We start from the raw sequence: 16,365 nt of genomic DNA on the forward strand, positions 1-16,365 counted from the left end.
CCAGAACACATTAGATCCAAAACCCAGCAGTCAGTAAGAGCCTCCCACGTACATGCTCAAGGAATATCACCAATGAAGGGAGAGGTTTGAAAGAGCTGAATTCAGAAGAGGGATTTAGAAGTCATGGGACCCTTTAGGGATTGCATTGAGGTGCATGCATGTATAGGGTGAAAGAGAGGAAGAAGCTGCCTGGGGAAAGTGCCATCAGGTGAAGTGGGTATGGACAGGGAGGCCTAAAATAGTTTGGATACATTCGGGTGAGCTCTGAAGAAGCTTTTGGACTTTGTGGGGGAGGAAGAGCTAGCATGGATATTTTGCGGTTTATTATTACCAGTTAAAAGTATGAAACTAGTTTCTGGAAACAGAACACTGAAAAAGTTTCAAGAAACAGCTAGTACGTCTTAGCTGGTGATAAAAATACTATAGGTGCAATCCTTCCAAGTTCCGAGCTCACATTGGGTGCTGCTGCGGAAAGATGGGTAAGGAATTACAGCTGGCTTTACACCCCTTTACACCTTCCTGTATTCCTGGAGCAGTTGGAAACTGAATGGATCATGGCACAAGTCCTAGCAACCTAAGGACTGCTTTAACTCATGCCAGTATATGATTCCCTGGAGGCAATTAGACATAAGGATTGGCCAGACTGCTGTGTACTCCAGCCCTACCCCCTGCATTCTCACTATACCCTCTCTCTATGCCAGGGAATCTCCAAATGACCCTTTAGGGCAGCCTTCTGGGTGCTCCTACCTCAGCAGTGCAAAGCAGGCAGAAGTGGGGCTGTGGATCTAGCTCTGTCTGTTAAGAGTTATGTAGCTGTAATTTGCAGATGTCTTTGCTCAGTACGTGTCTCTGCTTTGTTTGTATTAGGGTGGACAACCTGTCTAAATATTTTAGTGGAATGAAAGAGCAAGAGAAACGGCTTAGATCTCTGGAATCACAAGTAACACTTTTTATATATTTTTTTGACCTTTTGCTAATATTCTCTTCATTTTTTGTTTGGACTGGACCTTGACCGTGACCTTCTCTACAAGGAGGGGGTGGTGTTGGCATGTAGGCCTTAGCTGGTTCACTTTACATTATGAAGGCAAAAGGAAAGAGGATTCTGTCGCCATCAGGGTCCCTGGTGGCCTTATTGTTTATTTCTGTGGAGAAAGAGAGAGAGAATCTTCACTGGCCTGCCAAATGTTAGAGAGAAGGGGGAGGGTAACTGCATTTGTCCCTCATTCTGCTGGTCCTGCCAGACCAACCTCTCCCTCCAGTGGACTATTGCCGGTTCAATTCTCTTCAGGTAGCTTTCTGCCTAAACCTAACCCTTGAAGTCCTCCCTTGAACTGTTGAATCTCTTAACGGCAGTCAAGTGACACACAAAAACCCATGAAACTATTTTCCAGACTTTGAACATAGGGAAACTGAAATCACTTCCATGCAATCAGAAACCCCATAGAGCAGTTTAAGCAAGGGGACAACACATGGGAACCAGCTTTTGGAAAGTAAGATTTGATCCACGGATCTCAATGGTCACTCAAAGTGCATATTGATAAATCCAAATTCTACTGTATATAAAGCAAGTAAAGCATAAATTCCATTTCCAGCTGGTTTTAAAAAAAAAAAAGTGTCTCATGCCTGGAGTGTTATTCTAAGGCTGAATTTCATGGCTCTGACAGAGATAAAAATTAACTATTTAGAAATGACACTGGCTGGCAGTTGGATTTTTTTTATGTTAAAATTATACACCGTTTATGAAAATACCCACATCCGCTGATACAAGTTATATTTTCACTGATATGATCTACACTGACTTGTTAGCATATTGAATGCAAACAGACATTTCAAAGAGATATTCTAACCTACAAATATGCAACACTAATAATACAAGGAAATTCCATCTTAAATTTCTGATGACAAGCAGCTGGTGTTTAAATAAACATTAACATTTGTAAAACAGTTTAAAAATGTTAAGCACTATCCAAGTACTAAGTAGTACATTTATTGTTTTCCATGTCACTAGAGCTCCCCAGTGGACTTTTGGCCTTGTGGTTTATCTTATTACTTTTATTGCAGAACTTTTTTCCAATACATTTTTCACTGCTCCTTAAAAATACTTTGTAGTCAATAAACAATGTTGACACCAAATGTAAAGATAAATGGCCAAATTCAACAGCAACACTCAAGAAATATTTTTAGCTAGATACATTAAGCCACCTATTTTTCTGGTTGAAAGTTTGTGCCACCTATAGATATCTGTGTATATATACAGAATAGAAATTTAGATATTTATGGCTCAGTCTATTTGATTTAATAGAAATGCTATTTAGGAAGTTTAATAATAATTACTGCTTAGATTTTCAACTTTTTAGATTTGTAAAGGATAATTACTCTGAAGGATTACAGAAATAGAATTAACATAACCACTACTTGTTTTGTAGGTTAACTACTGTTCAGCTGTTATTTCTTCAATGGCAGATACTTTAAGCAAAAATAACCTCTTGTGCAATAGACCAGTTCCAAAATATACAAGTGAGTATTTGAAATGATAATTGCAAAGCAAAATAATGTGGGTGAACAATTCAGTAAAGGGGTGTAAATGGCAAAGAGAAATCATGTAGGGAGGTACTGGGGTAATGGGGATGAAATTATAAAGAGGAGCATTTTGATTGCAGATCTGCAAAAGCTTCCCAACAGCAAGACATATTAGAACATGGAATCTTTGGGGCTGGGATTGTCATTTATTACATGTGGAAAATGCAAAAATGGTGGTCTAGTGTAGCTTTCCACTGACTGCTTAAATTTTGTAGCGCTCCCCAAAGACCCCAATAGTTATTGTCAGAGCTTATTTTCATAATACTTTTAAACTAATGCATTGATTTTTTTAAAACATCCTGTTAGGTTTTATGAATACCAGCACAAATCAAACAATCCTACCAGAAAGAAGTGAAGGCAAAGAACATACAGAAGACTCTGAAAATGATATGATGTACATTGATAATTAAATGAAGTTCTCATTTCCTCAGATTAGTTTGCCATTTTGAAGTACTTCTGGGGTGAAATCCCAACCCCACAGAAGTCAGTGGCAAAACTGCCATTAAGTTGTGGGGCCAGGACTTCGCCACTGATGTAGTCATGTATCAGATGTCTTCTGTTTCCTTCTCACTGTATTTATATATGTAGTGAACAGGGCAGTGAGATTTTTTCCCCTCTTCATCTCCTGCCCTTACGCTGAGTGCTTCTCTGCCTGTCTACTATGTTTCTCTTAACCTATTTACCAACATTAAGGAAAAGCAGATCAATTGCTAGAGGCAATCACCTGTGATATACAATATTCTTCTCTGTCCATGTCAGACTTCCATCCTCCTTTGCTCTGCAACCATGTCTTGCATGATTCTCTGGATCCTCAACAAAGCCTGCCATGTTGCCAGACAGGGCCCACAATACACTCCAGAACCACCTCATCTCCTGTAACATTTGCTCTGCACGCTCTCTTTGTTGCATCTTCCTCTATCTTCTCTTCCACCTCCTGTTTCCTGGTTCTTATCCTCCCATCTAATCCATACTGGCGACTCCTATTTAGCCATATAAAGGCTCTCTTCTCTACCCTACTCTTATAGCCTGTGTACTTCATTTCACCAGTCATAATAAACATCTTCTACTGCCCCCTGGTACCTTCTCTGATGCCCTCCAAACTGATACCATCACATTTTCGAAAACACTTCTGTGCCCTCCACTCCCTTCTCAAATTTCTTTTTTTTTTTTTTTTTTACTGAGGACTTCATTTCTTGATTGTTAGTCCCTGTATTCTTCCCAGAGGAATTACTCTGACAAAAAGCGTGATGCTTACTGTGACACTTCACAAGACTGGCACAGTAAAAATAGTCGCCTCATCTGTTTGCTGAAGAAAGCTCAATTTCATGGGCTCTTTACTTCTCTAGAGATTGTTAATCAAAAGCAAATCAGGAAATAACCCAGGGCTTCAACAGCATAGAAGCCAGATTTTTGCACTGATCTAGTTTTTCTCATCCCCAAACTGTTATACTTTCCAGCATCTCCTCCTTATCTTGACTATGGTAATTTCCTCCTTTATGGCCTTTCCTTAGTCCTAACTTCTCCCAGATGCAGAAACTGAAACATCTTTTGTCCTCAAGTCTTCACTGGCTTGCTGTCCATTTCAAAACCCAAAGCACATAAATGTTCTATTACCTTCATCCCCTCGACTCTATCCACTATGATCCCTGAATGCCAGCCTTCTGCCTGCTGTCAGTGTTGCTTTAATAGTGAGCAACAAACTCTCCCAACACAGCCCCAAAAGTTGGAACAGCTCCCTTACCTCCAAGAAATCTTCTGACTTTTTTCATTTTCTTGTCTCATTCCTCTGAAAAATCAAATCCTACTCCACACACCATCATTTTTCCTAGAAACTAGACCTATGAACATTTCACCTTCTCTCTTTTCATTACAGTAGCTACAAATATTACACTTGTATATTTGACATTGACTTTATTTGCACATATAGGCTAACTGGCTGTGAAACCTTGTTATACTTTTGTACGAGACAGCATACACAAATAAACTGAATTTTACTACTTAAAAGGTTCTCTTCCTGTAATTTGGTAGGGATAGTGCCCAACCTTTTGGATTCATGTAAATACACTACTATTGGCAAAATGTAGTGGACTTCTGGCTTTCTTGGATGGACATGCCTCAATTAAATTGGATTTCCTAGCAAATATTATACCTATAGGCTCCTATGTATCATAAATGCTGCTCTTGGTAAGTTATACACCTCCCCCATCAGGTTTCTTGATCTCAGAAAAGCACCACCACACACAAAAATTTAAAATAAAAAAAAATTGAAGATCAGGTCATAATGCCTTTTATGCTCAGCTTTCAAGCAAGAGGTTCTTGTTAATGGAAATAAAGGTGTTAAGGACTTCCTCCTATAGGAATTTGCTCATCTTATTTTCAAGTCAGCTGTGTCACATCACTGTGGCCTACACAGGGGAATAGTTTTGGCATCCATGCTACAATAGTTCATTCACCTTTAGGGACAGAGAGGTGGAACCAATGGCTACTGTTTTAGGGACACTTTGTGTTTAGGAAGTAGTCGGTTTGTCAAACCAAAACACTTCCTGACATTACTGATGTCATCAGTGAATTCAGATCCTTATTTGAAAGCAAACTATACGGTGACTACTCTGGAAGTTATACCTCATCTGAGTTTTTGCCCGTCCCCTTCAAACCAGCAGGATTTATGTATTTAGGTATGTCCTATGAATGTCCATAGTCTCTAATTGTTCCTCATTGTTGCACTCCAAGCCAATCTGTCCTGGACAAGGTCAGTTTCCAAAACTGACACTACTGCCCCACCCTCTACCCATTGTACATAATTATTTTTTTCTGGAAGCAACAACCAGATGCTCTGGACTGCACAACGAAAAAGAAGCCATGGTTCCTGTCCTGCAGCCAAGAATTTTCTCTCTAGAGATTTCAAGCACCCTATCAGTAATGTTCCCAAGTTTGCATGAGGGTTTAAGCAATGGATCTCTAGCTACAATGAATGAATGTAGTGAAACTGCAGATTTCAAGGAAAGAAGAGATGGCCTTTTACTGCCCAGTTATAAATATTACAACTTGGCTGATTAATTGCATATTAAATTGTTAATCTACAACACTGGCCATGATAAATCCGCCAAATTGCCTAAGCAACGTGCTGTCTTTTATAGCAGTGGTTCTCAATCTTTTTGATACCAGGGACTGTCTTGCTGCCTTCCTAAACTGTGGCAGGCAGATCTCAGGGACCGGACCAGTCGTTAAGAAACACAGTATGAATATCCATTCTAAGAATGTAACTTTTCAACCTCAGTTTTCCCTCATCTAACCAAAGGCAATGTCAGAACTTACTAACCTGTCTCACATGAATATTTGTAAAGTGCTATGTAAAAGTTTAACATTCATTATTGTTGTGTTAATGAGTCCATTTGCACTTGTAAAGCTACTCCAGTGTTACCAAAAAAAAAAAAGTAGTAAGACCAAGAGAGGAAAAAAAAAAAGCCTCTCTCTACATATTTAGAGTAAAATCCTCTGATTCTTACCTGAAATCCCACCTTGCCAAATGAAATTGTGTCTATACTTCGCTACTAATATTCATAGTTGTGTCTGATGCTAATACACTATAGGTGGAAAACAGACCCAGAAACCAAATTACAACTAAATGTTTTTATTGACATCCAAAGTATAAAGAGAATCTCTTAGTACAAGTCCTTCCCTTCCGATTAGTCCACTTAAGAGTCAAAATGGAAGCACTGCAAATTATGGAGGTGAGACATCAGCACAGCACAGCACATCACTCACACACAGGGAAAAAGCTTGTGGCTGCTTGACCAGTCAGTAAACTGTCACACAAATTTCAGTTGTACACACAGTATGTTGAGAAGTAGCTGAGGCTTTCACGCATGTCTTTGCTAAAATGTTTCCAAAGATGTTTTGTCTCAACAGGCCTCATGTTTCTTTTAAACTTTTACCAAATAAGATACGTTAGAAAGTAATAGAGGGAAAATACTCAGACTACCTTAAAAACCATTTAATTTGCCACTCCTGATTGTGCCCTCTCAGCTCATGGCCAGTTACTTACTGTGTTTTTATTTTCGATGGCAGTGGGGGAAGCATGGCTCAATCCTTGTCCCACCTGATCCCAATTAGGTACATATTAAGGGAATATTTCCATCCCAGAGGTAGGGAATCAGGATATCAACTTAATCCTACTGGATTTGGTTTTTAATACTTTAAAACTCTACCTTATATGCTCCTCTTCAATCCTGATCCCTTTTGACTCCAGACTTCTACAGCACTGGCCAGGGGGTTCTAATTTTTTATAAGAGGGTGGAAGAATAGGGAAAGGCAGGGGATCCTCCTGGATCCCTCACTCTTCCCGCTGAAGTACTTGTGTTAGGATAGGTTCTCTCTGTGGTCAAAGACTTGACACTGTGCCAGCGTCAGTCAGAGGGGCTTGTTCAGGAGCACACACCCCACTCCCTACCCCTCCAGGTGCTGTGCCCACACTGTGTTCCCTGCAGACATAGGGTTTTTGTACCTTAATTTCTGACAAACTTACTAAAAATAGTGTATTTGGAGATCATGAAACTGAGTGCTAGACAAATGCCTGCCTCCTGCCCCACTAGTGAGATCTGAGCTGAGAGAGAGCAAACAAAGGTAGCCTTCTGGAATAACATTGAGGCCTCTGGACGGGTATAATGAGTTTCTCTCTTAAGACTCTTCAGCCTCTTCATAGTCTGCTTTGAGACGAAAATGCTTCCTACTCCTTTTCTTACTACCGTGAAACCCTACGGTTTCCACCAAAGCATCTTCACCTGTGTGAGCGGAACCTGTGCCAAGTTCTCTTTTTGAACCCAGGTCCTTCAACTTCAGCTGCTCCTCTTCCTCCATAGTCTTCTTCCCTTCAATGTCTAGATGGCCTAGCTCAAATTCATCTTCCTCCCTCAGGTCACTGCCCTTTTTGGGAGATTTCTCATTCAGACCTTGCTTTGTGTTCAGGAGCTTCTTACCATCCTCCTCTGCTGGTCTTTTCCTTTCCGAACTACGCATGCCTATCTTTGTGGGCTTGGTAAATATTATCCTTCCAGCACCATAGCTGGACGGGTCCTGGTTGAAATATGGGGTGTAGCTGTCTTGCATAGCTGAGCTTTGTTCTCCTCCTTTCTTCTTCAAGCCCTCTAGGAACTCCATGGCAGCCATCCTGTTGGTCTTATCACTGGACTCTGAAACTCCCTCCAGGCTGTACTTTGTCCAGCGTTCTGGATGTGCCACGTAATCCGGGACTCCTGGAGAGCTTTTGGGAGCTGGGGGTGGCTTGCTTTGCCTTCCAAGGCTTTCCGCAGCCATCTTGCTTAAAGGAGTGGGTGGGGGCAGAGGGCGCTTAAACCTCCCATCAATAATGTTATCTTCAGCCATAGAGGGCGCCGCTAATTTGGCTGCCCCTTCCAGGCCGTCAAATATGCTCTGGCTACGCAGCGAGAAGGTAGAGCTCATGCCTCTCAGATGGAATGGCTGCACAGGAGACTTAAGGTTGCTGTTTGAAGAATCAGGAATCTCATCTGATCCATAACCTACATCATCCAAAGACGGTGGTTCCACTGGAGAAATCGTATCAACTTCTGCTTCATCCACTAAGCCAAAGTCTTCAGAGTCTGAATCACTGAGTGAAACTGTGTCAGAAGGTAGAGTGCCCTCATAATCTTTGACCCCGCCATCCACTATACCCATAAAGGGCTCACCAGCACCTTCATCTCCCATCTTTGGGCTGTTACTCAACTGTGCTCTCTGGATTAGGCCCAGCTGCAGCAAATAAGGTCTTCCAAATATCCAGTGACTTTAAAGCCTGGAATGAGAAAGAACAAATATAAATTCATCTGTGAAATGAGAACCACATCAGAACAGGATGTCCTGAGAGACTCTTCTGTTCACATCACAGCAATTCAAGGCCATGGAAAACTGCGACTTAAGAAGTGCTGCAAATGAAACAGAAAAGAGCTAGTGTGAGGAGATTACCCCTGCTATATTCTGAGCTCAACAGTCTCAGGGCTCACCGAGGAAGGGGTGGCAGCATCCACTGTGCTATTTAAAAAAATACTATGATTGTCCTTATTTCAACTGATGTTGTACATGACAGAGTGTGTACTGTGTCAAGTCATATTGCTACAAATCTCAGGTACATGTACCTCATTCTGTCACTTGATAAATTTTTGTATGAAATAAAGCCATTCTTCTGTGCATGAATGTGAGCTATTAATGCACATATACAGGGCTTATTTCAGAATATAGAACTAGTTAAAATAGGTTTTTGCTATTACACCAGTTTTAATTAACAATTCAGGGTTTTTTCCTCCAATATAGAAATATATGTATACACTGCAAAATTTTAAGGTAGAAAAATATGTGCCTAAGCTATATAAATATAGGTTCTCAATAAAGACTGTAAATAGGCATGGAAAGTGTGCTAGTCACTCACTGTCTCTTGAGACTGAAACAATTTCCCTTCCTCTGGGTCAGTTAAAGCCACCAAGGATCTCAGCTGCTGCACCCTAGAAAACAAATATCTACATCACAAGGTAGGAAAATTCATTTTTTTAAAAAGGTATTTTAAAAGCAACAGTTAGCACATTTCTCAGTCATCTCCAAGTGTGGCCCTGATTCCTAATATTTGACATGAGCCTGTGCTAATAAAAATTCTGCAGACGTTTCTGGGATTTAGTTTGGAAAAAGAAGTCTGCACTTTCTACTGAGACACACACCAATGAAGCCACTCAGGACATAATGCCAATGCCAAAATTCATGGTCCCAGCCTGAGTTCAATAGGGAAGAAAAACAACAGATTTTTTAAATTTTTCTTTTTAGTTTCCAGTGGCTACAAAATACCCCGTCGAGAATTGAATTTGATTAAATAAAAAGAGAATTTTAGCAGAGGAGTGTCAAAATCAGTGTGGTCAACAAGAATAACTGATAAATAATAGTAATCATGAACAGCACTGCACACTACACCCATGATGGTAAAATTTGCTCGACAGAGGTGGGAGAAAACTATGGGCCAGATTTCAAAAGAGCTGAGCACTCACAATTGGGGCCAAATTTTGAAAACCTTTAATCAGTTAGACATCAAAAGAAGAGAAAAAGATTTTTTACATTGGGTCCTGAACTCCTTTAAAAATCTTACTCCTGGGGACACAGGCGCCAACTTTCCAAAGTGACAGGTAGTGCCTGATCCCCCAGCAGTGTCCCAGGCCCTGCCCCACTCCACCCCTTCTCCACATGGCCCCACTCCCCCCAACCTCTTTCCACCCCGCTCAGTTCCCCCAATTCCCAAGCGTACCGCGTTCTCACTCTTCTCCCTCCCAGCCTTCTGCATGCCACAAAACAGCTGTTTCACGGCAGGAGGGGGCAGGAGGGACTGATCGGCGGGGCCCTGGAGCACCCACAGAGTCTATGTCTATGACTGAAGAAATCCTGCGCCACTGTGCAATGCAGAATTTTGCGGAAATTAATGTTGTGTGAGCAGAATTTCCTTTTCCTCCACAGAAATGGGCTGCAGTGCTGCTAGCTGCCAGTAGGGGCTACTGGAGCCAGCAAAGCCCAGCTCACACATTGAATATACAGCTGAGAGGAAGGAGAGGGAGCTAGAGGGTTCCTGGCAGCTGCAGTTCCCAGCATGCCGAGAGGGAAGGAGAGGGCACCATGCAGGAAACTCCATGAAAGCCTGGGACCAAGCATCAGGCTGTTTCTCCCACTGGATCCTGGGGTTTTCAGGGGAGGCAGGAGGGGCCATGGCTGGGCTCGGGGGTATGTGTGTGCGCATTTATGTGGCCCGGGGGGGCCCACATCTGGGTTTGGGGTGGGGGGTTCCGGTGTATTGGCTGGGGGGCCCCCAGGCTGGGCGGCCCCAGAGCTGGGCTCTGGGGGGGAGAGTGGGGAAGGTGGCAGAGCAAAACAGGAACCGGGTTGTATTAGGGGTTTCTTTAACTCTCTACTCCTGGGGGACTTTTTGTGTCAGTATTGTTACATGGACATTTGCCGACAGTTATTTTGAAATAAATTACCAAAATAATTGAAACTGGTGTGATTATGTAGTGTTATTTTGAAAATTTGCAGAATTTTGCAGAATATTGCGTGTAGAATTTTTAACTGTTTGGCACTGAACACCCTAGGAGTAAAATCTGGACATGTCACAATACGGCCTTTAGCTGGGTGAAGTGGAAGATGAGCACTTGAAAATCTGGCCCTATGACACTTTACAGTCATAGCACATGGTTCAATAGCTTTTGCAGAAACAACAGCAATCCTCCAAACTACATGAAGGAGAAAGGAGCAAATGCACCTGCATAAGGACTGCTTTCAAACTGGCAGTTCACCACAGCTGGGACTGGCAGAAAGACAGAAAGGAAAAGTTCCCAAACTTTGAAAACCTCTTCCACCTCAACAACAAAGGCCAAGAGTACTGACCCCTACATCCCAAGGAGACTCACAGTTTCTTGGTGGTGATCTGAATATGGTACAACTCAGACAAGATGGCATCTCTCTGAATGGACAGGTCTCCAGGAGAATCTTCCATGCTGCTCTCAATCAGGCTCTCCTCCTTCCTCCTCCTGCTGCAGGGGGAGCCAGAGAGCACAGTCACCCTAGGTCAGCTGTTACCACCCTCCAGGACAAAGCTTTACAGGAATCAGCTGTTAGTGATGGATCTCAGATCCCCTAGCAGTAGACGATGGGGGCCGCCGTCAGTATTTTAGACAGACAACAGCATCTGACAGCCTTGCAGCGTGTCATGTGCTGAGTTCACAGCTCCCCAGGGCAAGGCAGTGATCCTACTGTGATGCAGGGGAAGGGGGACTGTGACCCCCACCCCAGGCAGGGTTTTGATGCAGGGGAGGCACTGGGGAGGGGCTGTGACCCCCCCAGGCAGGGTTTTGATGCAGGGGAGGCACTGGGATGGGGCTGTGACCCCCCCCAGGCAGGGTTTTGATGCAGGGGAGGCACTGGGGAGGGGCTGTGACCCCCCCCAGGCAGGGTTTTGACGCAGGGGAGGCACTGGGGAGGGGCTGTGACCCCCCCCGGCAGGGTTTTGACGCAGGGGAGGCACTGGGGAGGGGCTGTGACCCCCCCCCAGGCAGGGTTTTGACGCAGGGGAGGCACTGGGGAGGGGCTGTGACCCCCCCCCCAGGCAGGGTTTTGACGCAGGGGAGGCACTGGGGAGGGGCTGTGACCCCCCCCCCAGGCAGGGTTTTGACGCAGGGGAGGCACTGGGGAGGGGCTGTGACCCCCCCCCCCAGGCAGGGTTTTGATGCAGGGGAGGCACTGGGGAGGGGCTGTGACCCCCGCAGGCAGGATTACGCTGCAGGGGAGGCACTGGGGAGGGGCTGTGACCCCCCCAGGCAGGATTACGCTGCAGGGGAGGCACTGGGGAGGGGCTGTGACCCCCCCCAGGCAGGGCTGAGACGATGGAGCGGGAGGGAGGTTCTGGGTCCGGGGCCTGTGACGCTGGATGGGGGCGGAGCTCGGGAACCTATGACCCCGGGGGGCGGGGCTGTGATCCCGGCGGGGGCTCGGGACTCGGTGCAGGGGGGCTGTAGCCCCGGGCCGGGGGGGAGGCGGGGCTGTGAGCCCCCGGGCAGGGAGGGGCCCAGGGGCCTGTGACCTCGGGACTAGCCAGGGGGCAATTCCCCGGGGCGGGCGGGCAGTCCCCGGCCGGCCAGGGAACCGACCCGCCCGAGCCCGAGCCCGAGCCCGAGCCCGCCGCGGGCAGGGCGGGAACACGCGCGGCCCGTACCTCACGGAGCGCGAGCCAACCGCTCCTCCTCGCAGCGCGCGGCCCAGGCGGGTACATCCGGCCGCACCCCGCAGCGCGCGCGCACAGGAAGGGCGCCGTCAGCCGCGGCGGCCCGCGCGGAGCACGCTGGGAAGCAGAGTCCCTACCGCCCGCTGAGCCACAGCTCCCAGCCCCCAGAGCTGCTATTCCCATGAGGCAAAGGGGGGGGGGGCAGAAAGACCCACCCGCGTTGCCCTCTGGGAGTTGTAGTCTCCAGTGCGCCGGGCTCGGGCTCGCCTGAGAGGCCAGGCCAGAGCAGAGGGATGGGGCAGGGCGGTCATTAGGGCCAGGCTGGGGCTGATCAGGGGACAGGGCTCTACCCCCAGGCCTGGGAGAGCGGGAGCCAACTTAAACAGTGCCCTGTGGTGGCCGGCACTGGTACTGCACCGCCCCATGTTACAGGGCCCTGTGAACCAGCTGGGGTATGGTGAATGCAATGTGCCCAACCTTGCTGCTCCCCACAGCGCTCCTGCAGCCAGCGTAGCTACAGGGCAAAGTGCAATGTGCCCAACCACTGTAGTCACTTATCACGTCTATTACAGTAGGAACCAGAGGCCCAACCTGAGAGTGAGCCCCCTTCTAGTCTGCTCTTACGCCTCCAACCTATTTAGCACATACAGAGCACGTTTCATCCATTGATCTCAAAGCACTTACATGGGTGGTTCGGTTGGTACCAACTAACCCTAGTTTACCGATGAGAAAACTGAGGCACAGGGAGGTGAAGATCACCCAGAACTTTGGTAGTAACACTGGGCACAGAACATAGATAACCAGGGCCGGTGCAAGGATGTTTTGCGACCTAGGTGAAACTTCCACCTTGTGCCCTCCCCCCCCCTGCTCCCTCTGCCCTGAGGCGCCCCTCCCCCATGGGAGCTCCCCCCCCGGGAGCTCCCCCTTCCACCCTGAGGCACCCCCCCCACCTCAGCTCACCCCTGCTCCGTGCACGAATATCCCGAGCACGCCGTCGCTGCTTCACTTCTCCCGCCTCCCAGGCTTGCGGCGCCTAAGCTGATTGGCGCCGCAAGCCTGGGAGGTGGGAGAAGTGAAGCAGCTCACCCCTGCCCCACCTCCTCCCCAAGCACACCATGGTTGCTTCACTTCTCCCGCCTCCCAGGCTTGCCAATCAGCTTAGGCGCCGCAAGCCTGGGAGGCGGGAGAAGTGAAGCAGCCACGGCGTGCTTGGGGAGGAGACGGGGCAGGGGTGAGCTGGGGCGGGGAGTTCCCCTGCATGCTGCCCCCTCCCCTTACTTGCTGCAGGCGGCCCTCCCTGCATTCCCCGCCCCAGCTCCTTCTGCCTAAATGCCGGTGGCTACCGGAGCGGCCGAAGGTCCGACCACTGCAGTCACTGCCGAAGAAAATGGCGCCCCCCAAATCCTAGTGCCCTAGGCGACCGCCTACGTCGCCTAAATGGTTGCACCGGCCCTGTAGATAACCCAGAATCCATTCCAGAGCCTATTAGCTAAAATAAATATTCATTTCTAGTTCTTCTTTCATCCAAAGAACCGTTTACAAACTAACTAATCTTTGCAATGCCACCTTTGTGAAGTGAGCAATTATTCATAATAGGGCTGGGGGAGGGGGGAAATCACAATTCCAAGTCACAAGTCTGTGATTTCTGCCTGAGAGCAATTTCGAGTGAGCCCAGGAGGAACATTTAGAATGGAGCTCTCGTCTCACACAGTCGCTTTGCATTTGCTTAACGGGACATGCAAAGCCCTTTAGCCTGGATGTTTAACATCGCTCTATGACAGGGATAGTCAATAGGTTGACTGTAGGCCAAATCCAAACAGCCACACGTTTTTGAACAGACCCTGAAATCTTTTTATTTACTTATCATTATTGTTACTAATTTTTTCTTTAAAATTATTTTCTCTGGAGTCTGGACCTTGACTATACCTTAACCAATACATTTGGACCTTGACAAAAAAAATTGATTACCCCTGCTCTATGAGCTTGATCCAAAGCCAGTTGAAGTCAATGGAAGTCTTTCAGTAGGACCAGGCCCTAAGGGAATAGTGCCTTTATTTTGACTGAGGGTTATGGCTACACTGCATACTCCTTACAGCAGTGTGAAGAGTACATGCACTACATACCCCCTTAGTACAGGTATGACATCGCCAGACATTGCTCGATGAGGGTTCTCTGGTGAAATGAGAGCTAATTCCCAGGATGTCCAGCAGGCGGCGCTGCGGTGGTGAGTCCCACCCCATTACAGGGAAATTCCAGCCAGCATGCATGAGGTGTGGAAAAAGTCCTGTCCCAAGAGATGATGCATGTCCAGCTAAAGGCACATGGTGTAATAAATGCATGAAATATGGACATTTTGTATCTGTGTCACACCAAAGCAGTCAGAGAATTTTCTCATATTACAGAGAATCAAAAGTCATTGTTTCTGGGATCTATCACTTGTGATGCCAGAGCCTGCCTGGAGAGTGAAACTGAATATTCATGGCAAGACTATTGACTTTAAAATTGGCTTAGGAGCTGACATCACAGTCATCTCAGAAGGGACTTACAATCACCTTCAGTCCCTCCCAGAGCTGAAGTCACCTGACAGCTCTAGCTAGCCCTGCAGGTATTCAGAACTGCATGAGCCAGTTGACCACAGAAACAACTTACAAAGATAAAAGCTATGCACTGAGTGTATGTGATCAAAGACCAACAACCTTCTCAGCTGCAGTTTGGTAGCCATGATGGGCCTATTGAGAAAGGTGGAAGAACTCAATGGAGGATTTACCTTGGAAGAGAGTAGCTGCAGATTTATGTAAATTCAGAGGACATCATTACCTGGTCATTGTGGATTATTTTTCCAGGTATATAGAAATAATGTACTCAAAAGACATAACATGTTGGAGTATTATTGAGAAACTGAAAAGCATTCTTGCTCATTTTGGTGTTCCGGAACAAAAGTTATGGACAACAGACCACAACTTACTGCAGCAGAATTTGTCATTCCGAACAAAATATGGTTTTGATCATATTACTTGCAGCCCATATTACACACAAACAAATTGAGAGCTGTACAGATAACCGAAAAAATCCTTTTCTTGCTCTTCTGAGTTACAGATCAACACCAATAACAGCTACTAGATATAGTCTAGCACAACTCCTGATGGGAGGACAACTTAGAACAACTGTTCCAGCTTTGGAAAAGACTATTTCCAAAGTGGCTAGATGTGAAGAGAAAAGCCAAATCAGATAAAAAGGCTAATAGACCTATGTACACTTTTACAACAGGTGTCACTCAGAGAACTGCCAGGTGTAGAACCTGATGCCCATGTTCGTGTCAAATTGGATGGAGGAAAAAGGATGGACAACTCCAGCTGTTGTAAAGAAAAAGAATTCAGTGCCCAGATCATATGTGATCAAGACCAACAGTGGACAGTTCAACAGAAACCATCAACATTTACAGTTTGTTCCTCAGAAAGAACAATGCACAGCAGTGTTTCTCAACAGCCAGTCTGTGAGCCAGGGCCTCCCCCTGACACATTTTAGGAAGGCAGCAAGCCAGTCCCTGGTATCAAAAAAAGGTTGAGAAACACTGAGTAGAATAAATCTACAGATGGGTGCAGAACAAGATGACAAGACTCAAAGATTCCAAACTGACCATGGCTTGTCATTCCAACTAATGAACAGCTAGATGACCAAGTTGTTATGCGTTCAGATAGTGTAATTAGAAAACCGGTATGATTCAAAGACATTTAACAGATTGATACATACTGAACTTCAACGACAGTGTGATAGTGTAAAAATGGTAGGAATGTAGAACTTAAATGGGGAAATGTAATAGAATGTTAAACTGCATTATATATATCAGCCACTAGGTAGCACTGCATGTAAAATACTTTATTTAAGCTAATCTGGAGCCATACCTGGCAGAGTATTAAAGGATTTTATGATGAACACATCTGGTATGAATAAGCAGGCTCTCTGACCATGACTATGTATCCTACATGGCTCTCTACTTACCCAAGCACTGCCTCCCCAGTCTATACTAT

General features: G+C 45.8%; 2 protein-coding genes across 4 annotated transcripts in view; one reads left to right on the forward strand and one right to left on the reverse strand.

The window, feature by feature from the left end:
- TRPM5 (transient receptor potential cation channel subfamily M member 5) overlaps positions 1-4,546 on the forward strand; it is an 84,305-nt gene extending 79,759 nt beyond the window's left edge. Inside the window, exons 24-26 of the mRNA XM_045014386.1 lie at positions 868-940; positions 2,427-2,517; positions 2,887-4,546. Coding sequence (XP_044870321.1) covers positions 868-940; positions 2,427-2,517; positions 2,887-2,990 — 268 coding nt within the window. The 3' untranslated portion in view covers positions 2,991-4,546. The remainder of the gene's footprint in view (positions 1-867; positions 941-2,426; positions 2,518-2,886) is intronic.
- Positions 4,547-6,195: 1,649 nt separating this feature from the next.
- On the reverse strand, positions 6,196-12,468 carry TSSC4 (tumor suppressing subtransferable candidate 4). Of its 3 annotated transcripts, XM_045016027.1 has the most exons (4): positions 12,329-12,468; positions 11,028-11,150; positions 9,020-9,092; positions 6,196-8,389 (listed from the first exon to the last, which is right to left on the reverse strand). In XM_045016027.1, the coding sequence occupies exon 4, from the start codon at positions 8,302-8,304 to the stop codon at positions 7,258-7,260; it is 1,047 nt and encodes a 348-aa protein (XP_044871962.1). In that variant the 5' UTR covers positions 8,305-8,389; positions 9,020-9,092; positions 11,028-11,150; positions 12,329-12,468; the 3' UTR covers positions 6,196-7,257. The 3 variants fall into 3 exon arrangements, with proteins under 3 accessions (XP_044871962.1, XP_044871964.1, XP_044871963.1); XM_045016029.1 differs by lacking the exon at positions 9,020-9,092; XM_045016028.1 differs by lacking the exon at positions 12,329-12,468 and having other exon boundaries at positions 11,028-11,515.
- Positions 12,469-16,365: the final 3,897 nt, after the last annotated feature.

Source organism: Mauremys mutica, chromosome 4 (assembly GCF_020497125.1).
Source record: "Mauremys mutica isolate MM-2020 ecotype Southern chromosome 4, ASM2049712v1, whole genome shotgun sequence".
Lineage (NCBI taxonomy): Eukaryota > Metazoa > Chordata > Testudines > Geoemydidae > Mauremys > Mauremys mutica.

What these genes read in the sequence shown, in the direction of transcription:
- TSSC4 (XM_045016029.1), bottom strand. Translation starts at nt 8,304, where the DNA reads ATGGGAGATGAAGGTGCTGGTGAGCCCTTTATGGGTATAGTGGATGGC.